This window comes from Nyctibius grandis, chromosome 4 (assembly GCF_013368605.1).
Source record: "Nyctibius grandis isolate bNycGra1 chromosome 4, bNycGra1.pri, whole genome shotgun sequence".
NCBI lineage: Eukaryota > Metazoa > Chordata > Aves > Nyctibiiformes > Nyctibiidae > Nyctibius > Nyctibius grandis.
The window spans coordinates 22,034,356-22,060,076 of NC_090661.1; the positions used below are offsets into that span (position 1 = coordinate 22,034,356).

The 25,721-nt window shown below is 43.5% G+C and overlaps 1 protein-coding gene across 1 annotated transcript in view; it reads left to right on the plus strand.

Moving 5' to 3' along the window:
* Nucleotides 1-9,484: 9,484 nt before the first annotated feature.
* The window catches only part of LDLRAD3 (low density lipoprotein receptor class A domain containing 3), a 113,271-nt gene continuing 97,034 nt past the window's right edge, over nt 9,485-25,721 (plus strand). Inside the window, exons 1-2 of the mRNA XM_068400107.1 lie at nt 9,485-10,327; nt 10,928-10,988. Coding sequence (XP_068256208.1) covers nt 9,485-10,327; nt 10,928-10,988 — 904 coding nt within the window. The remainder of the gene's footprint in view (nt 10,328-10,927; nt 10,989-25,721) is intronic.

Below are 25,721 nucleotides of genomic sequence, written 5' to 3' on the forward strand. Positions count from 1 at the left end.
TTCACTTTCTGCACAACCCCTGTTGTTATGCAGCCACATGCAAAGAAACAGGGATCACTGCTGCTTTCTTCTCTATCTGCTCTTACACCTACTGTTAAAATGGTACCTTTCATCTGGACTTAGCTTGTGCTGAGGTTTGATTGTAAGCCTACATGATAGAAACAGCTTCTCTAGTATGATTCTGTGGTGTTTCCCTACATCCATGAAGGCTGTACTTTGTCTCTTGAAGTCAGCTGGATAGTCCTTTATCTGATACCTTAACATTCCCTTGTGTAACATGAGCTTCATCTTCGTGTCCCACCATGTGTGGATGTGTGGCTTTGCACAGGGCTCTGTTAACTCTGGCTGGAGTATGAGCAAAGATAGCTTCTCTCCTAGTCAGTGAGACAGGAAAGAACATTTCACAAACATAAGCTACTCTGTACTGTAACCCAAAACTGCTCCTTTTGTTGGACAGAGAAAGAGAAGGAGAGTTTTTTGCTGAGGGAGACATGCCAGCCAATGCTGGGCCAGAGGAATCTGCTGGCTGGAGATTTTCAGGTGTGACTGGAGCTGCTGGCATCCAAATTCCCATTCTGGTTTGTGGCACAGTCATTCATTTTGCTGTTGGCCCTGCTGATGCTCCCAGCAGCCTCTGGACCAGAAAAGCCCTTTGTGCTTCTGGCAGATGAAACAAATACCAATACACGCGTAAAAGAGGTCACTTTGGATTTCTGTATGGACAGGTTTTCCTTTTTTTTTTCTTTAATGAGATTTCAAGGGAGGGTGAGGGAAGGTGGCTGATAGAACATTATTATGGAGCTTGTAATTGCTTATACATCTTTCTAACCTACCTGTATTAACAAAAGCGTGAAGGAAGAGAGACAAGGGGCCTGCTGCCCTCTGGAGCATGGTAGGGAAGGGCAGGGATGCACACAGGGGTGGAGAAGGGCTCTTCTGACATTGCATGTGTAATCTAATTTAGGCCATAATAATTTCCTACTGGCTCAGCCTCAGTCACATCATTAGCCTAACACTGAAATTAGATCTTGCCTGTCAGTGACATTTGCTTTCCTATCTGGCCCATCTCTCTACTGCAGTACTTCCTGGCTCAATTCACATGGGACCAACAATCCCAGTTACGTCGATCCAGACGTAGCAGAAAGCTTTTACTGAACACTCCCTGCAGACCAGGAAAACCATCAAAGTGAGTGTTTCAATATGCCGTTGCTCTCTTGTGTAAAATAAGAACAACTCCGTGTTACAACCTGGGGTCTTATTCCCTTCGATCTCCCTGCATTGATCACAAACAAACAAACAGCAAATACTAAAAAGATATGTGAAGCATATCCCTTATTTAAATCCAAACTATATCTATGTCTATACTGTGTGTAGTCCAGCTGAGACAACTGGGCTGGTGGGCCAGATTCATTCAGCTGTTGCTCCTCTTCCGCTGTTGGCACTGGGAAATAGAGATACAGTATTCCTGGCCACTGCATCAGACCTCTGGTCACATAAGCTTGTGCTGTGATCTTATATATTAAACATGGTTTAGCCAGCACATTTCTCAGTTAGGAAGCCTCAAAGTGTTCAGAAGTTGTGGCAAGGAAATGGGAGATGTTCTTTCCTCAAATCAGGGCTGACAGAGCTACCACACCAATAATGCTGCAAACACTGAAGTTTTCCCATTTCCCCATACACCCAAAATGACGTGCCATTAAGGAGCCCTTGCAATAACCAGAGAGCTCTTCACACTTCTGAAAACTAGAGAAACCTGGACAAGTTCCTGTGTGGGTCATAAATTTCTACTGAGCTTCCTGTGCTTCCCAGGGTGTAAACTTCTCACTGTAGCCACTACTGATGGTTGCACCTCCGGGGCGGTAGAAGTGATCTGAGCCCCAGTTTGAGCACCCCCTCTCGCCCCAGGAGGGCTGCAGCTCACAGGGTGCTGCCTCTGGATCCATAAAGAGGATATGCTTCACTTCAGGCACAGCCAGTCTGATGTCTGTAAAAGTATGAGCTGTCACACTGCAGGGAGGATTCATCTCCTCTTAGCTCCAGACATTTCCAGTGCAGTTGTTTCCACTGGAGCCAGACATTGTGGGCTTCTTTCACATTTGATGGAGAGAAATATGCATTTCTGGGGATTTAGCTCATCCTGAAGCAGATGTTTAAAAAGTCAGATGAACCCTAGAAGTGCTTTCTAGAAGGACTTTATCCTTGAACAGCTTGAGGAACATTAGTCATTGAAAAGAATGAATTTTGGACAAACTCCAAATTCCAGATTACCATTTAAAAATGTAACATTTTAAACAAACATTTTAATGTAAGCAAACATTCAATTTACCCTTGTTAGCAAACACAAAATTACTTAATTCACCATTTTTCAAATACCAGTCTGGTTCCCAGTTAGGAACTGCAAACACCATATAGATTACCTTCTCCTGACATCTTGTTGCCTTGCATTTCAGGAGGGCTTAGAAGAGATAAAATGGGTTCCTTTCTTCACCTCATACCTAATCACAAAGTCATTTTGTGGTCAAGACCATTTTTAAAGGTGTCTGATTAAGGACCTCAGGGTTCAATTCTGAAAGAATTATTTTAAGATCTGGCACTCAGAAAATTCAGTTTTAGCTTAGGTCTTATTTTCCTATGAAGGTTTTAGGATCCTGGCTACTCCATTCCCTCCCACCTTGTATTTTTAATGACTTGCCTGCTTCTTGTTACATTGCCTCTATCCTGTATACAAAGGCATCAGTGTGATAGCACCAAGTATTTTGTGAAAATATAAAAAAAACAGATTCCCACATATGCACATAAAAGGAAGCTTTCATGATATTTTTTTTTCATGACCTGGAGCAAAAGAGAGGCACTCTACTTTTAAAATAGGTGTTAAACCAGAGGCATGAGTTAAACTCTCAGATCTTCAGGTAGCATAGACACCATATGTGGTGTAACATTTTACTCTAGCTGGGGATTTACATGCATAATGTAGTTTTATGGCATTTCCTGCAAATTACAGCAAATTTACATCATCAAGACATATCAATTTGACTTTTGTTATTTATTTGTTAGAAACTTTTTAAGGGACAGCTGGAGCTAAACTGCTGTGGTCCTGCTGGGGGATCTGTATTGATCTGGGTGTTCATTTATTATCTACTTTATTGCCAAATAATCTTCTCTGTTTCATTGTCTTCACCTACATTAGATTCTGGAAGCAGCCTGGAAATTTCACACACTCCCCATTACATTAATGGAAAGTATTGATATGCTAATTGTCCAGGAGGTGATCGGAAGACCTGTGGACAACATAATCATCTTGCTGTTCTACATGCTGTCTATGATTACTTATTTTGAAATCATTAGCTGAAAATATTGACATGTTAGGTAATCAATAAAACTCACTTCAAAGAAACAAAATTACCTTTTGAATTGAAAAAAATCCCCTGCAAATGCAATGGATTGCTAATGAGTCCCTCCAGAAAACACAAGCACTCAGAAGGTCAAGTATAATAAAATTGTGACCTGAGTGGGAAAGGGTGGGGGGTGAGGAGCTTGCAAACAAGAACTCTGTCTGGCTTTGTAGCTAGAGAACTGTAACCATAGAACTGCCTAATTTATATGTACATTTATGAATATGTAAAATGGAAAGGATGCAATTTTTTTTAAAGTACTTTTATTTTGCAATTGAATCTGCTAGTGTAGCCTTCTGCTGCTCCACAGAGTAGGATTAAAAGGTGAAACAGGTATCAAAACTTTCCACCAGCATTTCTGATTTTGAACTTTGTCTTTTGTATCACAGTAGAGGAATTGGGTATTTGCTTGGCTTGAGCAAGGGATGTGGGGATGTGGAATTGTCTAGATAGACTGGAGCAACCACCTGTGCTTAGGAGGGGCGGGCTGGGAGTGGGAAAACTGCTCTGAAAATGTTCCAGCTGAAATTTAAGGTAGCTCAGAGTAAAAAGGGCAGAACGAAAAACAGCTGTGTGCCACCCAAGCAATACAACTCAGAGGCGGGATCCTGCACCTACATGTCACCTGGTAATACTAGCAAGTTGCCATCGTGGTGGGCAGAGTGATGAGCTAAGCCCCTTGCCCTGCTGTCCGGCTACGCCCTAGGACATGCTGTTACTGCTATGGCATTACAGCCTCCTACCATTGCTTTGGCAGTAGGGGAGAGCTCAAAACCAAGTTCATCCTCTTGCACTAACAGTAGAGCAATCATGCATCACCACTGATGCAATTTGTGCTAAGGAAGGGCAGGACAGGACTGAAATTGTGAAGCCCAAGGTTATGCCTGTGGCACAAACAAGCGAAGGAGAAAGACTTTTGCCCCTCACTCCCTCCCAGTCCCAAGATCACAAGCGAAGGGTAGATAGGAGGTAGATGGAGGAAGTCAAGCAGTGATGAGACAGAAAGAGTGGACGAGGATCTAAACACACTCTCAGAGCGTGGGGTAGTCTCCTGGAGCACAGCATGGCAGCCCCTTCACTGCGGGTCAGTAAGAGGGACCTAGGCAGGGGATGTAAAGATTTACTGTGCAATGGAGAACAGTCCTTTGTTGCCCAGGGTATGGAAAAATTGACCTCGCAAGCCTTTTCCATCTCCGGTTTCTGAGTCCCAAACAGAAAACGCCATTACAGCTGCAGCTCAGGCCAAACGGGCACTGTGCAGGAGGGGCTCTTTGCCGATTGTGCGAAGAAGAAAATTAAAATGAATGGGCCAGAGCTTCAGGGCCTTCCCTTTCCATAGCATTATGACAGAAAAGCCAGCGGCTATTGTAGAGCAAGGAGATTCTGCACATTTTCTAACGTGCTGAGCCCACAGCCTGGTTTAACACTTAAGCTAGCTTAATTTGTACTAGCAGAACTTCCCAGATTGGGTCTGCCATAACTTACTCTTTCTGGATGCTCCTTAAAACCCTTTTTGCACACAGAGTATAGAGCTGGAATCTGCAGAGTCCAGTCCTAGTATTAACCATTGGCATGCCTCAGGTAGCTGTGAGGAGTGAACTCTTGGGAGCCCAGAGGCAGGCCATGGCAGCTGAGTGGATGCCTGAATCCACGCCTGGTGCTTCTGGAGCTCAAGGAAAGGTGCATTAGTTTGCCCAGGTGCCTCCTATAGCTGCAGGCTCTGGAGCCCACGGTATGCAAGGGACAGGGGAGTCTTGTCTCACTCGCTCTTTGAGCTCCATTGTAGTTCCAATTTGCTTTTTCGAGAAGGCTGCCAATGTAATTGCATGTGTCTGAGAACTGTTCCTCACTTTTGATTTGATCCATATGTTTTCAACTGGCATAGTGATGAGAACCACATCAATGCATACAGTTAATAACCTTTTACATGTTAAGATGTTATGAGAGAAGCATACGAGTGATATGAGGGAATCTGAATGCCTGTTATGACTCCTCCTTTGAAAACTGATCTCTGACTCTGTTTTCTAAAGAGAATAATTTTGCAAGTCAGAAGAGCTTCGAGCTTGATGCAGAGCTAAAGATCAAAACATTGCAAAGCCATAATGGAGAAGAATTCTAATGGATATATGGATATAGGCTGACGTGCTAATATACCTGTTTAACTTGATAGATGTTAATGATGATGACAAATTTATAAATGTATTTGGATCTACATTTATCATTCTGCTGCAATATATTAAAAATGGGATTATTATTGTTTTGAATCCATCAAAAAGCTGTTGCTAAGCACAGCTCCAAACTCCCTGGCTCGCTAAGTGTCAGTTCAGTCATATACAAAATATTGCAATATATTATAACAAAATTTTTATCCTTAATTAACACAGTCCTTACTTTTCATCATCATTAATCCTGTCACTGGGCATGACACATATAAATGATTAGAATTAATTTTTTTCAGAGCACTATTTCCAGATTGAAGCCAGCAAATTTAGATTGCATCTAGAGCCATTATTGCATTTTGCTCTTTTGCCTCAAACCAGTGTTAACTCCCTAAAAAATCAACTTCTAGCTTATAAGAATGATTGTGAAATTAAATATAAGTTGTATACTGAGCTGGTTAGAAATGAGAAATGAAAGATCTGAACTTCAGCTTACAACATGCTGAGCACTGATACCTCCTAGAAACGTCAGGTTCTCTTGGATGTGCAGATCCTCTGCAATGTACTTATGAATAATCCTTTGTCCCCCAGAGTAAGAATCGGCAGGTCTGCCAATATGAGTTGAAGACACTTTGTCGTCTACAGTAACCTAAAAAGAGTACTCTTTAGGTTAATAATTGGCAGAGATTAGTTTCAGTAAGCATCTGGATAATTTTTTTCGCAGGAAACTCTTTATGTTATTGGTTAGTTTTCATCTGGGCATCTCAAAAGAATACGCCACCAAAAGGGGTTAAATCCCACAATCCTGGTGGCAGGTTTGCACTACAAAGATTAAATGCCTGCCTCTTGGCAGCACAGTAACATGGAGACAGAACTTTATGCCAAAGCCAGATATCCTCACACCTATTCTTCTACTGTCATCAGACATCCAAACTTTGACACACAGTTTGCTGAAAGAACACCTCATTTATTCACAGATTTGCCACAAAGAAATTTCTAAGCAGGACAGAATACAGCTATGATGTGGATGAAGGCAAAGGCTGTGTATCTTTCACACCTAATTCGGCACCCACACAAGACAGTACTCATGCAGGGCATCCCCTGCCTCCTTAGTACTTCCATTACATCTGTCCCTACTTCAGCTTCCCTGAAGCCACCTGCAACCTTCCTGTGGAAGCCTGCAACTATGTAAGCCATGTCGACACTGCCATCACATACACTTTTATTAAATGCTGTTTGATGTCAGGAGATAGCAATGTTTATAAATTAGAGGATTGATGATTTCATTTCAAGATAGGGCAGAAGATGAAGCTGCATTTGAAAATTAAAATCCAGCAGCAAAATCCCACATCTTTTAGAGTAGTAAAGGAAGCACCAGAAACTTTGGCTAGTAGCAGTTGTGCTAATATAAATGAGCCTTCTCTGACAAGCTTGGCTCTGAAGAAAATTTCCCTTTCTAGCCCTTAGCCATCATGCACAAAGCTACAATAAGTGGCTTTCTCATAATGGATCCTGCCAAGACTATAGGCCAAGCACAGCTCTTCATTACTCCAGCATAATTTACTATGAAGCTAACAGAAGCAAGAAAATTTTTTCAGAGTATATTTCTTGTTTGTTATGATCATTGGCTTGTACCCTGCATTACTGGTAGCCATTCAGAATCTAGCCACATGCTGAGCAACCTGAAATTATTTCATTATCCTTGCAATATCTTTGTGGTGTAGATGGCTTGTAGTTTCATCAAGAGTCAAAGCATGGGTTGACAAGAGTGACTTGCTCAAGGCCATGCAAAGTCTGCAACAGAGCTGGAATCACATTTTGCTTCCAGGTACAAAACCAGAAATCCACCCCGGTGACATGAAGGCAGTTCATACGAGGGTAAAGTGAATCAGAGTGCATATTGTTGACTTGAGGTCTGTGGTCCCACTCAGTTACAGATACTCATACCTCTTGTTTGCTGGCTAATCTAGTTTAAAGTTTGCTGATGTCCACGCATACTCACTCAGAATTGACAGTGCACCTACATGTAAGATAGCTAGAAAGAGGATTATTTAAACTATAGGATAGGCTGTGGTGATCAAACACAGGGCTCAGCTACACTTGGCCAACCCCTTTCATCCCCTTTTTCCTTTATTTTCCCATGTTTTTTCCTCCTCAATCCACCTCAAACCTTCCCTCTCCCCTGCTTTGGTCTTTGCCCTAAACATTGTATAGTAAGTCTTGCATGTTCCCAAAACGCTGCTCCTATTGCATCCCTTAATGTGTCTATATCATAAGCAATAACCACCTTTAGTTTGCAAGGCATCTAGGAGACAGTTTCTTGGTTGACTTATCTTGGCAGGCTTCACACCAGGTAACAGGGTCTAATTAGTCTTCTCTAATCAGTGCTTGGCAGCAGCCAATGTTGTGTGTTTCATTTTCCCTGATGAAGCTACTGAGGTTTCTCTGCCTGTCTTTGTTCTCCCTGCATCTTTGTGTTTACAGGGAGTACACTTTTAATCACATAACCTGAAACCCACAAGGTAATGAGGAATCACACTGGACCCTTTATCCTGTGTTGACTAAGAAACTGAGGTGAATAAAATGCTTTTATAGCCTGAGAGCTTCCCACTTAATCTCTTAGTGAACTAGAAGATCTTGCTTTTTGGTAGCTGCCAAGGAGGCACCCATCCACCTTGCTTTGCCTCTTAACCCCTATTGCTGCGTGTAGTCAGGGTGCGTTGGCTGGAGCCTGCTGAGTGGTGAGATGGGTCATGCTGGGTTGTCACACTGGGAGCCCAGGTAGGAAGGGCAGCGGCTAGGGATTGGTGTCCTGGCAGGCAGAGGAACATCCCACAGCCACATCCCTCAGAGGTCAGAAACCAGTCCTCCATCTCAAACCCCCTTCTGGAAACTAGTTCCCAAGCTGACTTCCACGTGGGAATTAGCTATCAGGGGTTAAAATACCATTAAAGAACTAACAGAAGCTAAATCCAGATATTCAGATAAAAGTCTTAAATAAAAAATAAATTCATCCTTCCAAATGATGTGAAATCCTTATCAATAAATCTCCTCATGCTTCTCTGACTATATTAAACATGAATTGTAAGAATTCTGCTTGAAACAGTATTTTTGTGCAGATTAGCTGAGCAGTTTTAGAAATCATTTGACAGCTTTTTACTGTTATAAACTGGCTTTAATTCTTAGCTAAAATACCTTCTGACTAAGCCTTCCTCTTCAGCTATTAAATACATGCTGCAAGCTTTTTAGAGAGTTAAACTTTATCCTGTACACATGCAGATCTACTTATGTACTTGACACACACACGGGGGAATACTTTACAACCAAAAGGTACCACTTAATGAACAGGCAGCGATTTTCCCGTAAAAGCAGAATGACTCACATGCTAATGCGGGTTTCTTCACTCCTGGTCATTATATACTGAAAAATAATGTTCCTTAAAACAAGGCCGCTCCTCCTGCCATTGAAGTCAAGTGAGATCGGGATCGGGCCCCTAGACTGAAAACACTATTTAAGTTTCTTAAATGCTGGGTTTCAGAGCTTTACAAGGATATTAAAACCCACAGGCTAGCTCTGATTGACTGACTATAATGAAAATGTCTCTTGTCTTCCAATAGGGAATGAAGATGAGAGGACCATGCATGGTAAGATGGAAAGGGAGGCTTTTTGAGAGCCACATAGCCCTTCCTTATTGCAGAAGGGGCAAAGTGAGCATTTATGTGCCTCATGAATGTATAGCCTGTCTGCAGGGGTGCAGCTCTGAGCCAAACACTTCCAGGCATCACTAAAGGGCTCCTGCCTGCTGCTACATGGCAAGCTGAGGGCTAATGCCACCACAACCCTCCACAGTCCTCAAAACTGGCTGTAGGTATCTGGTGGGCAACAGATTTGAGAAAGATGAAGCTGCTCTCAGCGGTTAGGCATGCTGCCACGATGCCCTGTGGGCAACTCGCTGGTGCTCACCAGCAAAACCCTCCCATGCCATCAGCCGGGCTGACACCGAGCCGTGCGATCTGCCAGCCCGTCAGACGACAGCCGTCGAGCAAGAGGCCGGGTCACCGGCACGGCCTGCAGCGCTGCCATACTCGGCGACAACCCGAGCCGCGCTGCGCGCTCTCCCGAGCAGGAGACGGGGATGACCCAGCGGGGCGGGCTGCCGGCAACGCCCCATTCACCGGGGGTCCCAGCCGGGCCTTCCCGGGTGCGAGGGTGGGCACCGAGGCCCACGGGCCTGCAGCCCCCGCAAGACTTCCCGGACGGTTCCCGGGCCCGGGGCGTGGCCCCGCTATGGTCCCTCAGCGGCGCACCGGGCCCAGGACCCGCCCGAGCGCGGATGCGCTGACCCGCCGGCGGGCCGGGGCGGTGGCAGCGGGTGGGCACGACCGTCCGGCGGGGCGGGGCGGCGGCGGGCACCGCCCTCGGGCCCTCCCCCCGCCCTCCCTCCGCCCCGCCGCCCCCGGCCGCAGGCTCCGTCGGGGCCGGACTGGCGGAGCAGCCCCGAAGTTTGCGGAGCAGCCGGGGCCATGTGGCTGCTGTGGCTGCTACTGGGCTCGGCGGGTGAGTGCGGGCGGTGGCGGCGTCCCGGGGCGCTGCCCGGGAGCGAGGGGGCGTGCTCCGCTCGGCGGAGGAGGGCGCTGGGGCCTCCCTGCCTCCCCCCGCCTCCTCTCGGCTGCTCGTTGCGGGCCGGGGGCGCCGCAAGCCTCCCCTCCTCTCGGCTCCTCTCCCCTCCCCCTGGCGGGCCGGGCGCGGGGCACTGCCTGCCCCGCGGCTCGCTGGGTGGGCCAGGCCAGGCCAGGCCGGGCAGGGCAGGACAGGGATGCCCACGGCGAGGGCGTGCGCGCCTCTCTGTCCCCTCCCTTCCTCTCCCTCAGGGCGTGCTCGGGGTGGTCCCAGTGCCGCCGCCGCCGCGGCCGGGGGGTGTGTGGGTTGGCGTGAGGCGAGGCGCCCGGAGGAATTAGCGGGGCCGGGGCGGGAGGGATGGGGCCGGGGCGGCCGTTGGAGTCGGGCATCCCTGGGCCGAGCCGGGCGCCGAAGCTGCCGCCGGGGCGAAGGGGCTGCGGCCCCTCAGGTACAGCCCAGGCCGGGCCGGGCCTCCTCCCTGCTGGGGTCTTCCTGGGGCGGAGGAGGCCGTCGGGGCGCAGCGGATGCTCCGCCGGTGGGCAGGCGGGCTGGGCTGTTCGGGCCGCGGCGGGCTTTGGCCGGCGCAGCGCTGGAGTCCGTGCGCCCGAGTGAAGCGCTCGGGGCCTGCCTGGCTTCCCTGGGAGTGTTGAAGGGCGATTTCTTGCTTCTTATTCGTGTTCATCTTTGTAGAAACCTTTTCCCCCCGCGGTCGGCGTGTGTCTGTCAAAGTCGGCGAGTTGATGGTGTTTTGAGCAGCTTTGCTGCAGGTGTGAATTATTTCTGCAACGTGATCTTAGCGGGCACTTTTCCAGACAGCGTAAGTAGCCTGGCTGCATACTGCTGTGTGTGTTTCTGAATCGCACTTTGGCGATGAAGTGATGACACACAGTGGGTGAAACTCAGATTATCAAGTTCAATTTCTTTTTTTCTTTTTTTTTTTTTTTTCCCGAAGAGTATTTGTTGTCATGAAGAACTGATAAGTTTCACAGCTTCCGTGATCAAAGTTTGTGTCTAGTTTGGTGTAGATGGGTAGGAAGGAGGAGAAGCATAACAGGACTGGCACTGTTTTGAAATTACATAACTGCAGACTTCAGCTGCGACATTCATAAGTCTTGTGTAGGTTTGGGTGTCTTTGCAAAAACTATTTCAGCAGTTCCTCTTTTGGAAAGCTTTAGGCAAAGCTCAGGTTTGTTTATCTAGATTGTGTTGCCTTCTTGCGTATTAATTTCCATTTTACTACAGTAATATTGCCAAAATTTCACCTAATTATCTATAGCAAGGTATATGTTTCCATGTGTTGTATATATTTGCTTGTAATATCGCCCTTAGATTAACACAGAGGGTTCCATGCTACAAGATACCGATCTTTACATGTGAAGATTTCCCAGCCGCCCACACCCCATGTTCCTGCTCCACCTTGGCCTGGGGGCAGTGACCAAGACGACCTGTTTCTCTATGGAAGTTAGTACTTCAGCTTTTCCACTGCAAACTGCCATTCTTGCACAACAGTTACCCTGCAGTTATTTAACCGGCTGTTCTGGCTTACTTTGGGGCAGATTCAAAGAGCTTTCTGAAACCTTTTTTTTTTAATGTGTTCAGTTTTTCTTTTGAAGAATAAAGTATGGGGGTTTTGGGGATTTTTTTTTTTTTTTAAATGTTGCTTCCTCTGTCTATTTTGGCACCCCTGCAGGCTTCCTACAGGGAGTTTGTCTCTGCCCAGCCTTCACTCTGTTTTGAATTTTAGTTCCAATGACTCCTGAAAATATTTCTTTTCCTATTGCGTTTTTTTTTAATACAGATGGGAAACCTTGACACCCTGGGGATCAATTTCAGAAAATAAACACTGTATAGTGTCTGTCTAAAGAGTTGTTCTGTTAGTGTGCAGAAGTAACTGTTGACTTGGATTGTGTCAGTGAAAATTTGCAAGGCAAAGTTTGATCTTTTATTTGCATCTTTATTCTTAATATTATAGTTGGATCAAATAGTGCTTTTGATCCTGAAAGACCTTATCTACATGGGAAAGGTTTTATCTTATGATATATAGTGTGAACTTATACCAGGCTGGTTTAATGTCAGTTTGCAATTGCAACTGATAATTGATCAGAAAAAGACTGTTGATCTGAAGCTTTAACCTCTGTTCCCTACACAGGAGCTCCCTGATTCCCTTATTTTCCTTTTCCAGTCCCTGCCTCATTTCAAGTCTCATCAAGCTCTCGGGCATGTGGACACACATGCACAGCCAGTCTCTTTCATCTTTCCGTGCTCTTGCCAGTATAAGCAGATCACGCTCAGCTGTGAATCCCCTCCTGCTGCCCTGCATGTGCTGTGGTCTGACCCAGTTCCTGGCGCTTTACTTTGGCTCTGTATCAGCCCAGGAGTTCCTGGATGTAAGTTAGGTCCTGCAAGGATTCCAGTTACCAGCTTAGACTGTAACAACGTTATCGGGTTAAGTTTATGTAGAAGAAGGTTTGTTAGTTAGAAAACAGACATCTATGTTTATCTTCTTCTGCAGTTTGTATTACTTAAGTAATATAAGCCGAGCTACGCAGTGAGTTTAGGAAAGAATTGCTTCAGAGAATTGAAAGTACATTACAGCTCAATAAACCAATAAAATGTAAACAGTCCTAAAAGAAAAATGAATTCTCTGTAATCCTGACTACCATGGTGCTGTATCTTCAAGACAAAATTTTTTTTATTCAAAGAAACCTAAATCTACTGAATATGTTTTGAACATAGATTTATGTCATTTTTTCTTCAACCTATGTATCGTCCATTAAGGAGAGAAATGATGGCAGGACTCACAAATATTTAGCTATATGAACTGCTTGTAAAAAGTATGATTACAAAGTAAGTGGAAAAGGAAGATTACTTTTTTTCTCCGACAACTACAAACCTTCCTGTTTTAGCTGTGAGGTAGGTCTTAAAAATGTCAGTCTTCAAATGACTGGAGTCACAGTGCAGTGCACAGCTGAAATTCCTGAGTATGGTCCCCAAGATGTCACAGTTCAGTGTAAGGACCTTTCTGATGCTTAAGCCAAATATATAATGCAGATATTATACCTCCTAAAAGATACTCAACTTGCTCTGCATTAAGGGGAGGCTTTTATATCTTTTTCCCTTCAGTCTTTTGGTCTAATACTGTTGGAATCGGGACGCTGTTCCACAGACAGCATAAACATGCAGGGCCACACATGTTTTCATGGCAATTTGCAACTAGATCTAGCTTAGAAAAAAACAGAACATCCCCAAAATCAAGCAGGAGCTGCTTAAAGAGTAATGTTACCACATTAATCTGCATTGTGTAATGTCCGCTAGCTTAAAACTTCCACATGCTACTAAAGAAATACCCAGTATTTCCTTACATGAGTCTTCATTTGTGCTGACATTCAGAGGTATTGCTTTTTGTAGAATTTCCTGAAAACCTCTATGCATGGGAAGAGCACTGCTGAATACTGTTCTGCTCTATGGCTGTATAAGTAGAGAGAGCGAGAAAACCAGTCTCTGCTTGGAGACTTGTGTCTATTCTGTGCATACAGTACATCTATTTTGTGTTTTCAATGGAATCCTCTTAAAAACTCTTAAACTGCGTCTGTTGCTCCATAACCAGTGTTTGTCTCTCTCGGCACACAAGCCAGCTGCGGGCTTGTGTAGCAGGTCAGTGTGTTAGAGATGGACAAGGATTCTTGTAGTAGCTTTGGCAAGTCAAGAAACTTCCAATTTGGCAAAGTAAGAGGAGAAATAGGTGATACACAACAAGCACTGGATATTTGCTGAAGACTTAAGTCTGCCAGCGGTCATGATGAGAGTAGCTGGGAAGTACTAACCTTAGTGCAAAGCTCCACATCCATGCTCGGGAGAATGTCTGGGATTTCTTGCAGGAGCCAGTGCCCACAGACATGTTCTCTCAGATCAGTTTCTGGTTATTGGATGTTTGATGTTTGAGGCTGTTGTCAGACTTTACTCTTGCAAGTACATTTTTGATGCAGGGACTGAAGTAAGCAGATGATGATTTTGTGGGTTTCATGTAAACTTCAGGGATTTTTGCATAGTGTCATGGAAAGGGATGTGTCCTTCGCTAGGCTTCCATAGGTTCCTGTTGCTCCTTGGGTGTGGGGAGTGCAGGGCTCAGGAGCTTCTGGCCATGCCATCCCACTTGGGATAACTTTGCCACAACAGTAGCCTGCAGTTGCCATGGGCTGTGAGGGTGGAAGCATGATTGCAATGTTGCAGTCACATGTTGTGACAGGAAGTGGAGATTGCTAACTATAAAATAGGTAGCAAAAATGCACTTTTCGTACAAATGTGAAATAAAATGTTACAAGCTTACAGTCAGTCTGTAGTGCCTGATACACTGGGAGACTAGCAAGTTCCATACTTCTTTGGATGAAAAAATTTCCTGGTGATACTATAATATGTTTATTGTGACAACAGTAACCTGCATCCTACTTCTGTTTGTATGCTGATTATCTACCAGGTGAGGAATGGAATGGCTTCCTTTGCTGTAAATCTGGTAGACTGTAACGGAGATGATGGTTTGTTAGGCAGCAATGATGAAATGAGCTGAGGTTCAAGCATCTCTCTGTTTCAGGGCAGTAGTGTAGGAAGGCCTAATACAAAATTAATTTATCATCAGGGGACAAACTTTGTTTTGTGGTGTTTTGTTTTTTGTTTTTTTTTTTAAATTTATTTTTTCCAAACTGGTAAATCTTACCAGAACAGTTTCTGTGAGATATCATGTCCTGTGGTTGCTCTCTTTGTCTGTGTAAGCAGAAATGCAGTAATGGAGCAGGCCTGAAACATCTGTAGTGTGTGATCTCCTGTGATGATAGCAGTGCTCTCCATTTCAGTATCTTGTCCGTTGTGGAAGGTAATGATGAGTTTTATGAATTGGTAGGAAGCCTTGTAGGCTGTCACTGTTCAGTTGTCGTACCTGCTGCAGACTGAAGCTGTGGATGTCCTACCTTTGGTAGAAGGCACTCTGTCATAAGTATTTAAACTGTCATTTTCAGGGTTTGAACTTGAAAACAGTTTCATTATCAGCAGGTAGGTTTTGAAGGTGAGGAGGGAGAAAGACCTTATGTCTCAATAGTTCTTGGTTTTGTTTTTTTGTCTTTTTAAGTATTAAAGCAAAACTGCTCTGGCAAGATCTCCTAACAGGGTATGCTAAGATGCAGAATGGAATATTTCAAGTGAAACCAGTTTTAATGATGTACTTTAAGGTATGTCTAAAGTGAAACGTTGAAAGACTGCCCTTTGCCTTGGAGTGTAAGTGGATTGTGGCTGGAGCTAATTGTATAGTCAGCCATTAGTATAATTAGTTTATCATAAATTTACTGACTGCTGAAGAATTGTTGAGGGGGAGCTCGTATGTGTTTAATAAAAAAAACCAAACAACAAAAAAGATGAAAATTTAAACAAATAGCTTAAGAAAAACTAACTTGGCAAACACCCCTGCAGAAGGCATTTAACTAAATTGGTATCTCTGATAATGAAATTTCTAACTTATATGAACAATGGAGGTTTACATTTGCTGTAGACTGAGCATGTATCCAAGTACTTGCTTATTTGACATGTAGAAACTTGTTAAACTGCAATAACTTGATCATGTGTTTGAGTGGGTTTTTTTCACGCAGCCTCTTGTGCTAGTAAAACTGTCAGATTAAAAGGCAGTTTAAGCCAACCTTACGTTGCATGAAGTGTTGGCTATCAGGACAGAAGAGTCCTTTTAAGGGAGAAGATGGTCTCATGCTAGTTGGTTTTGGTGTGTGTTTGTGTTTTAATTTGCACATGGGAAATGTTGAGGCAGTGAGGAGATTTCTAAATGGAGGCATTGGTCTCTCTGCTCGTTCTTGTTCTCGGCTGCTTGCACAGATATCCACATCTTGATTGCAAAGCAGCTTGTGGAATCAAATACCTAATTTGGCTCCAGCTTATAGAAATATGTCCTCTTTGAAAGTTTTAGAGAAATAATAGGTAGTTCCTGTTAGCGTGATACTGGGGAATCAAGTGGGTGGATAATCAAAAGGGCCCAGATGAGCAAAATCAAAATGGAAGCAATTTGTGGGAGGATGGCTGGTGAGAACTTTCTGCTCTGTGAGTGATCTTTAAGCCTTCTTCCTGCCATGGTCTGGACAGCTGTGAACTTGGACACAATTAAAACATACCAAGTAAAGCTGCTTTTTGTGCATGAATGAACGCTTGTGTAAGTTGCGATGTCACAGTGTGTGATGTCACAGTGTGTGACATCACAGTGAACAGGGAGGTGAGGTAATGAGTGGAAGGTGATGTGCCCGTGAAACTTGACTAAAATGATACTCTGTACCAGAAGAATGAGCTTTTAACCCACTGTGTGGGATCATTTGGGATTAGGGGCTGATGAACTCATAGCAGATCTGGGGAGGTCCTGATACTATGTACTCTTAGCCATGAGGTTTCAGTTTTGAAATGGATTTAGTATCTCTCAGTTTGTGAGGCTGAATTTATTAAAGGTTGGGAAGTGTATAAGTTGAATATGGTTGAAGTGTGCTGTTGCATTATGAGATATTTGTTTCAATAGGGCCAAAAATACAATTTTTCAGTTTTTAGTGCTATATTTTGTATTGGTCTTTTTTTTTTTTCTGTAGTAAGGATCCTGATTTGTTTTGTGTTTTTTTTTTTTCTTTTAAATTAGAGGCAAATCCCCCAGTACCACACCTTGCTATGAGTGTCGGGATATTACCTTTCATCTGCTTAGACAGATTATTGTTGCAGATGGCTCCTGGGGAACATGGTGGGGGAGATACCTGGTTTGGGGCTCTGTTACTGAATATTTTAGGTGGAAACCAGTTTAATCACATGAGGCTGCCTATGTTGGTCTATTTTGAAACTGCTGGCTTTGTTGGATGAAAAGTTCAATTTTAAGTAACATTTTCCTGAGGAGATTTATCTCTGTTTTTGATAAAATGCAGTAAAGTTACTGCAGCAAGTAGGTTGTGGTCACATTAAACATTAAGATGTGAATTCTGGCTACTAAGTATCACGTTGTGCTCAGATTCCTTCATTCCTTGGAGTCCTTTCTCTTGCTTTGTATATTTTGCACCAAGCTATCACTTCAATTGTTAACGAGTCAGATGACGCTTATAGCTCCAGACAGAATGCAGTTGCCAGACATACCTGTTTCAGCTGAAGACTTGTACTCTGCTGGGCAAAGCTGTTCAGGGTCTTAGTGCTGCAGGATCTACTCCAGGTTGTATTACTGATGAGCAGTATGACTTTGGGTAAGATGTATTTCTTTCCTCACTGTACTTACTTCCCTTTTACCTGTTCAGTCAGGTTTTTTGGGACACCAACTCTCTTTCTTCCCATCTTTCTTTTATGCTATGAGTGCTACCCTATTTTTAATCAAAAGCTATATGCTACAAATAACAGGCATGTCTTTCTACAGTTCAAAATAGCTCTTTGCCTTGAAGCAATGTTCTGTCTTGCTGGTAGGGGTTGCATGCAAGGTAAGTAGATTTTTCTCGATATGATGAATTTTTCTGAAGTATTTCTATTTTTCCTTTCTCTTCTTTCTGTTGTTGTTATAGTAAAGTCATTAAGATTCTTCAAACAGAGGAGTTTTAGGTTTAGAAAAATGTGAAACGTGATATAGACACACAAATTGATATAATTATGAAAATCCATGTTTTGGCAAGTTACACTTTTTTCCCCCCATTTTGTAAGGCAGGGAAAGAGTTGGCAAGTTGTAGTACTGTTGCTTGTCCAGGGTGCTCTTCTCAGGTAACCTGTTGTGCAGTAGTGTAGTGAACCTCCTAGCTAGTGTCCACTTCACAGGGAATGTGGTTATTGCCCACACATGGCTGCAGAAGATAATGGATGTTGGGGGGGGAACATAGTGACAAAGGATGAGGAAAAGGCTGAGGTGCTTAATGCCTTCTTTGCCTCAGTCTTTAATGGTAAGACCAGTTGTTCTATGCGTACCCAGCCTCCTGAGCTGGAAGACAGGGACGGGGAGCAGAGTGAAGCCCCCATAATCCAAGGGCAAATGATTAGCGAACTGCTACACCACTTAGACACACACGTCTGTGGGGCCGAATGGGATCCACCCAAGGGTACTGTGAGAGCTGGCAGAAGTGCTCACCAAGCCCCTTTCCATCATTTATCAGCAGTCCTGGCTAACCGGGGAGGTCTCAGTTGACTGCAAGTTAGCAAATGTGATGTCCGTCTACAAGATGGGCTGGAAGGAGGATGCGGGGAACTACAGGCCTGTCAGTCTGACCTCAGTGCCAGGGAAGATTATGGAGCAGATCATCTTGAGTGCCATCACGTGGCACATGCAGGACAACCAGGCGATCAGGCCCAGTCAGCATGGGTTTATGAAAGGCAGGTCCTGCTTGACTAACCTGATCTCCTTCTATGGAGAAGGAGGTGACCTCCTTACTAGGTGAGAGAAAGGACGTGGATGTTTTCTACTTAGAATTTAGTAAAGCCTTTGACACTCTTTCCCACAGCATTCTCCTGGAGAAACTGTCTCCTCATGTCTTGGATGGGCATATGCTTTGCTGCATAAAAAACTGGCTGCATGGCCAGGCCCAACGGGTTGTGGAGAATGGAGTTAAATCCAGCTGGTGGTTGGTCACAAGTGGTGTTCCCCAGGGCTCAGTATTGGGGCCAGTTCTCTTTAATATCTTTATCAATGATCTGGATGAGGGGATAGAGTGCACCCTCAGTAAGTTTCAGATGACACCAAGTTGGGCAGGAGTGTTGATCTGCTTGAGGGTAGGAAGGCTCTGCAGAGGGATCTGGACAGGCTGGATCAATGGGCCAAGGCCAATTGTATGAGGTTCACAAGGCCGAGTGTCGGGTCCTGCGCTCGGGTCACAACAACCCCATGCACCGCTACAGGCTTGGGGAAGAGTGGCTGGAAAGCTGCCTGGTGGAAAAGGACCTGGGGGTGTTGGTTGATCTCTGGCTGAGTGTGAGGCAGCAGTGTGCCCAGGTGTCCAAGAAGGCCACCAGCATCCTGACTTGTATCAGAAATAGTGTGGCCAGCAGGACTAGGGAAGTGATCATCCCTCTGTTCTTGGCACTGGTGAGGCTGTACCTTGAATCCTGCTTTCAGTTTTGGGCCCCTTACTACAAGAAAGACATTGAGGTGCTGGAGGGAGTCCAAAGAAGGGCAACAAAGCTGGTGAAGGGTCTGGAGAATAAGTCTTATGAGGAGTGGCTGGGGGAGTTGGGGTTGTTTAGTCTAAAGAAAAGGAAGCTGAGGGGAGACCTTATTGCTCTTTACAACTACCTGAAAGGAGGTTGCAGCGAGGTGGGTGTCAGTCTCTTCTCCCAGGTAACAAATGATAGGACAAGAAGAAATGGCCTCAAGTTGCACCAGGGAAGGTGTGGATTGGATATTAGGAAAAATTTCTTCACTGAAAGTGTTATCAAGCATTGGAACAGGCTGCCCAGGGAAGCGGTTGAGTCACCATCCCTGGAGGTATTTAAGAAACATGTACCTGTGGTGCTAGGGACATGGTTTAGTGGTGGACTTGGCAGTGGCAGGCTAACAGTTGGACTTAATGATCTTAAAGGTCTTTTCCAACCTTAATGATTCTGTGATTCTACAATTCAGCTTGTGTTTTTGAGTTTGGAGGCTGCAAATACAGTCTTGGGACTAATATTCTGCTGCCCTTCTCCTGAACATAAGTTATGTCAAGGGCTATTAAATGTTTGTGCTGGTTTTTCTATTAAGTGTAGCTAATATTCTGCAGTTAAAAATAGCCATTATTTCTCAGATTGCTAATCCATTTCTTGTCAAATTCAAACTTCTTTCCCATTCATTGCCTGTATCCTTGTTCTCTTGTTCTGAAGCTGTATGCTGATGACTTAGTCTTCATTTACTTCTCTCCATACTTCATTTGTCTTACCTCTCTCCTCCTTGCATCTCAGTACCCCTTTCCTCTTTTTTTTTTCCTTTGTGCCTCATGACCTCACCTGAAATTATACCCATTGGTGCATAGTTCTAGCCATGGATTTCCTCATCATGCCTTTGACTCTGTACTTAGAAAAGAAAGAAGCTGGCATGTATGCTTATTATACCTATACCTACCTGCTAAGATTGTATGCTTCTGTAGGCCTAACCTGCAGCTAGGAATTGTAGCCTTTCCCTTGCCTCTATCTGTGGCAAGTGCTCGGCACTGCTCTGACGCCTTTCTTTGGCTGCAATCTAGTGCCCCAGTTTCTATTGCTAGCCTGTAGTGAGAGTGCCTTTCCTGTACTTTGTAGTCCACTTCATCTTTCTTCTTGATTTGGATCTTGCATTCAATGGAATATGAAATCACTGATATAGGAAACTTTGCATAGGGTGATCTTGTGCTGCTGGGCTTTCTTTTCTTCTGACTATTGGTTCAGGTAGAACCCTATCCATTGCTTAGCTGTGCTGTCTGTTAAGGCCCAGGTTTGCGCTATGTGGAACTTCTGCTGTAGCTGAGTTTGGAAGTTGGTGTTTGGTTAGAGCAGACTGCTTGGGACTTGGTCTCTTTGGGTTCTTGATACAGTTTTACAAGTGAATTGTGCATCTTGAGCAAATTACTCAATTTCTCAGGGATCATTTATTAAGTACAGCTAATATTTACTTGACACACAGTGCAAGGTGTGCATGTATAAATGGCTAAATAATTTGTGAATGCGGGCACTGTTAGAGAGACTGATACAAAATATGCTAGAGCAGCTCCTTGTGTTAAATATGCAGAGTAGCTCTACTTGCTTCACCTGCCAAAGCACATCAGTTCTTCACGAACAGATAAATTGATAGAGTCAGCACTTATTCCACATGAAACACATTGCAGTCAATGAACTTCAAAGGCAAAATAACTACTCTAACTTGCTAACCAGTCTCCTGTCAATGGTGTGTGTTGCTCTTGCAGCTAGGGCCAAAACTATGCCACCTTAAGAGCTGGGTGGAACTGCACACTGCTAAAACGAATATATGGTCTAACTGAAACCTGAAGTGCATGTATTTTGTCTTGAGGGGAATGGCTGTCTACCAGAAGAGTTTGGGGCTCTGGTGCTGACCTGGGATGGGTGATCTTGGGGATGGGGGACTAAATCTTCCATGATCTGAACAACAAGAAACATGTCTTAACAAGGACTTAGCATCATGTTAAACAGTCTACAGCTTTACTTGTTCAGGTAACTGGAAAGACACAATATAGATGCTGAGATCAAGATCCTCTCAGGCTGGCAGAATGCAAACTGTGCTTGTGAAATGCTGGAGTCTGGAAGAACTGTACTTACTGCTCAATCAGTTTTAAAAGACTAAGTCATTAAACTAATTAGGCGTAATTCAAAATTGACTAACAAGCAACAACAGTGGGCTTGTGGTGATTGCTGTCTACTCAAATTCAAAAAAGGCTTTTTTTTTTTCTTATAAGACAGGCTTTTGAAAGGTGGAAAGAAGGTGGAGAGGGACAAAAAAATCCAAGTGGCTGATGTTAGTCACATCTCTTAATAAAGTGCTGGCTGAATTTCAAATACCTGATTGTGAGTGAAATAAAAGCCTGTATTGAGTTACAGGTAGAATTGTTAAAAATAACAAACAACCCCCTCCCCCCCAAAAAACAACATTGTGAACTTTTAAATGAACAGATCATTCACTTTGCCATGTAACCAAGGTTCTGCATGTTAAACTTGGCCTTTATTAAATCAAGTCCTGTTGAAATTCATTATTTTACATTCTCTAAGAAATTTTTGTTTGCTAGCCCTTTCTTAAAAGGTAAGATCTATGTCCACTTGTTAGGCATTTTCAATCTTGTGTATATACTGGCTTTGAATATCAGCAAGTGTGAAGGTAAGAGAAGAGTGAAGCCCCGTAGTGTTTCAGCCTATGAGTTCTAAAACAAACCGCAGGCATTTGTTCCTTTACGGTCAGATGGAGGGCTAACCCCCTACATCTGCAAGCTGTATGTGAGTTTCAGGAACCAATTCTTTTTTGCTCCTCTGAAAAAGGAGCCACCATGTGCAATGACCAAATCAGGAGTGTACTTCTGACCAAAGATGAAAGTGATCTGCCTAGAACATTAACGGAGTACCTGGAAGGTAAAAAGGAAGGACGTTGATAGTAAAGTTCCTAAGAGCATTTATGAACAGTAACAGGTTTGACAGTACCAGGTGTACCCTAAAAATCTTCCATGAGGAGTCTTAGATTCTAAATTGCAACTTTGAGGTAGAGTGATTGTTGTCAGCTTTTTTTTTTTTTCTATAAGGACTGGTGATAGAATCACACTTTTTTGAAACATTTTTTCATTGCAACCTTTCTCTTCTAAAAAAGAGTCCAGAATAGTTTCAGTGACCTTATTTCGTACTTGAATTATATGTCCATTAAGGGTAAGAGCACAATAGCCATTCTTCATCCTCCTTCCAGTTTTTGTAAAATGTAGAAACAGAATGTTTTACAGTATAATTCCCTATTTGCACTGCAACTTCAAGTGATTCACTTTTTGAAATGCCTGTGCTTTTCAACAGCTGAGATATTAGTAGACGTTTCATGGAGAACTCCTGATTCAGAGTTCCTGGGTGTAGCTCTTTTGAGATCATGGGTAAAGTGTTTTGTCTCTTAGTTACATCAACAGAGACCACCCAAAAGTAGCAGGTACTTGATGATGTTGGTTTGCACAGCTATACCTTTTCATCAGTCTCACTTTTTAAATGTAGTATAGAAAGCTTTTGCCATTCTTATGCAAAACTATACATATTAGTTACAGCAGAAATGCCCAGTGTCTCTTCATGCAGCAGCTTTGATAACTTTCAAGCTTTCGAAGTTAAAGGCTCTCTACTTATCAGTGACTTCTACATGAGTTACACTTCAGTGTCTAATCAGATTGAGTATCCTTAAAATTTCTAATGGGATCCTTGAAAATCTGCCAAGGGACTATAAAGGTTTTCTGATGAATTGTTTTAATGGAGCTCTGCCTTGCTATTTGGTTAACAGTCTTCAGGGTAGCCTCAGGCTGCTTACTTTCCAATTTCCTTGTGTTATCTGTAGATTAATGTCCACCTTATTGGAGCTTAATGGCCAGTTAGCTGAGTCAAATGAAATCTGAAAATATAAAAAGCAGTTTTGATCACTGGCAGGATATTCTTGTCCTAACTGAGGTTGAATCTGGAGTTACTGGCTTGCTGACTGCCACTGCTTCTTGTAAGTAGTCTCATAGGTAAACTGTGCTCATTCTATAAAGCACGGTTTAGCTAATTTTTCCCTGCAGTGTTGGTGCTTCATTTGTTTGCTCATCAACAGTTGCAAAATTAAGCAGCGCACTTTTGTGAGCAGACTTTCCCGTTTAAGAAGCAATCAATGTAACTTCCTTTGGGCCTGTATCGAAGAGACCATCAGATTCTGTTAAAATTAAACCCACATGACTTAGATTTCTAAAATATCTGGTGGTTATCTCCGTTTTGGATGGGAAGCATATCTGATATGGGATATCTCAAAGGGGCAGTGACTTTTGGGAGGTAGAGCACTCTTTCCACCTTTGCCAGTCTGGCCCGTGAAGGTGGGATAAGTTGGATAACATAAGCCTTCCAAACTACTTTGTGCATCCCTATAGCAAAATTAACTTGGCATAGACTTAGTAAGTATTCCAATGTTGTTTCCTTCAGTCTGGAAGGACTATGTGGCCTATTGTTTTGGAAAAAATGTGTTATTGAAATACTGTAGTAACTCTTCTGGTTAGAGAACAGTTTGAGTGAGCTCAACTGTCAAAATTAAACCCTAGGTGTAAGCAGCTGTACCAAGAGCTAGTCATTGCATGTTTCCAGGGCTAAATCATTTTGGATACTTTGAAATGTATAGATACATAATCTGTTTTTAAACAAGCTTCCCGAGTTGTTCCCTTCTCCTCCTCCTGCAAATCATGCCCCAGCATTAAACAAAAGTTAGGAGTGGGTATGGATGCATGCAAGAGGAAGACAAAAATTGACACCATACCAGGGGTTCTTATTGAGCCCCCATGAGTGTAAATAAGAGGACAGTTAATTTGTGTATCTAAAATTACTTGAATTTTCTAGGTCCAGGGGATCACTTATCTCTATAGAGTCACTGTGTGAACTGAGTCTAGCTGGTAGTTGAGCAGGCAGGAGTTTGGGAAGTTGGAGTTTCATCTGTTACAGAGTGGGCCTACTTATATTTTAATCAGAATCCCTGGACTGGGTATTAGCTGCATACCTGCTCAGAGATTTTTGGTTATGACTTTGCCTGTTTACTACTGAGGAATAAATTATTCAAGATACACCTGTGGGCTTTAATATTAATACTTTGCATTTTTTATGATGCTTTTTAAAAAACAGTTTATATGTTTGGAAAACTACTGATCAGTATATATCTTCAGGTACCCATCTGAGCAGCACAGAAACATAAATTGTGGATGCTTGCAGTATTCCCAGGAGATAGGAGAGCGTTAGTAATCAGTAACTGGTAAGGGAAACTGAAGCCAAGGAAAGCAGAGTAATATCATATAAGACATCTGTGGCAGGGCCGAGCCCTGTCTCCGGTCTTCTCAAATTCCACTCAGAAAGCTGCCCTTTCCTGAAGGGGATCCTGTCTGCAAGGCTGGACTCTGTCGCAAGTAGTGACATTAATTTTCGTCCTTCTGAAGCTTACATCGCCAACATTCCTGTTGGGGAGCGGAGTAGGAGTCGGCACGCTAGCATTAAACCGTTGTGGTGTTTAACGTGGCATCGTGGTGTTTAATGCCAGTTGGATGACATATGGCTGCCAGTTTGTAAAGCTGAATCTGTGTCTGCCTCAACTATGGCAACTGCTGTTGAGGGGGAAATCTCTAGGAGTGTGAGAGATTTACGTTTAAGTGTGTGTAGACAGTACGTAGGGCTGTCTGCTTGGTAAGCTTGATGAAGAATTGGGAAAGGACAGGATAGATAACACAACGTGCAGTGGGTGCTCATGTCCTCCTGTGGCTGTTTGGTTTTTAATAGTACAAATAGATAATGGCATCAGTGGAAAGGTCAGGTGTGAAGTATGGTAGGAATAGACCGAGTTCTCTTTCCTAGAATACTTTTATGCATTAGTGATAGGAAGTGTGCCTGTGTGGTATTACTGACAGCCTTGAGTGGCTGGCAAGAGTGTTTTAAATCAAAGATGGAATTCCTTGGCTTTCTGCTGAGCTTCTAGTTGAATTTATTTGCATTGGCAAAAAAGTTGGCTGACTTGAAGACATGCTATGCAGAGACGTAAAGTATCTTAAAGTAGCCGGGCTTGAAGACCGTTGCTTTCTCGGGGCAAATTCTACCCCTGAACATATGTTGTAGATCACATTTTAAAGTGTTTTTTTCCCTGACTGCCATTTTGCTGCCCTTTACTGTGAACACAGCCTTTTTTTTTCTTTTTTTTTTCCCCCCCTCTGAAAAGGTAGTAAGATGTGGTTACTGAAACTATTGAATTTTGCTCATGGAACGCTCACTGTGCCTCTCTGAAGTGGAAATATTTTACACATGGGTAGAGTGGGACACAAATCAAGGTGATGTGTGATCATGTACAGATAGAACTAAGATAACATCCTAGATA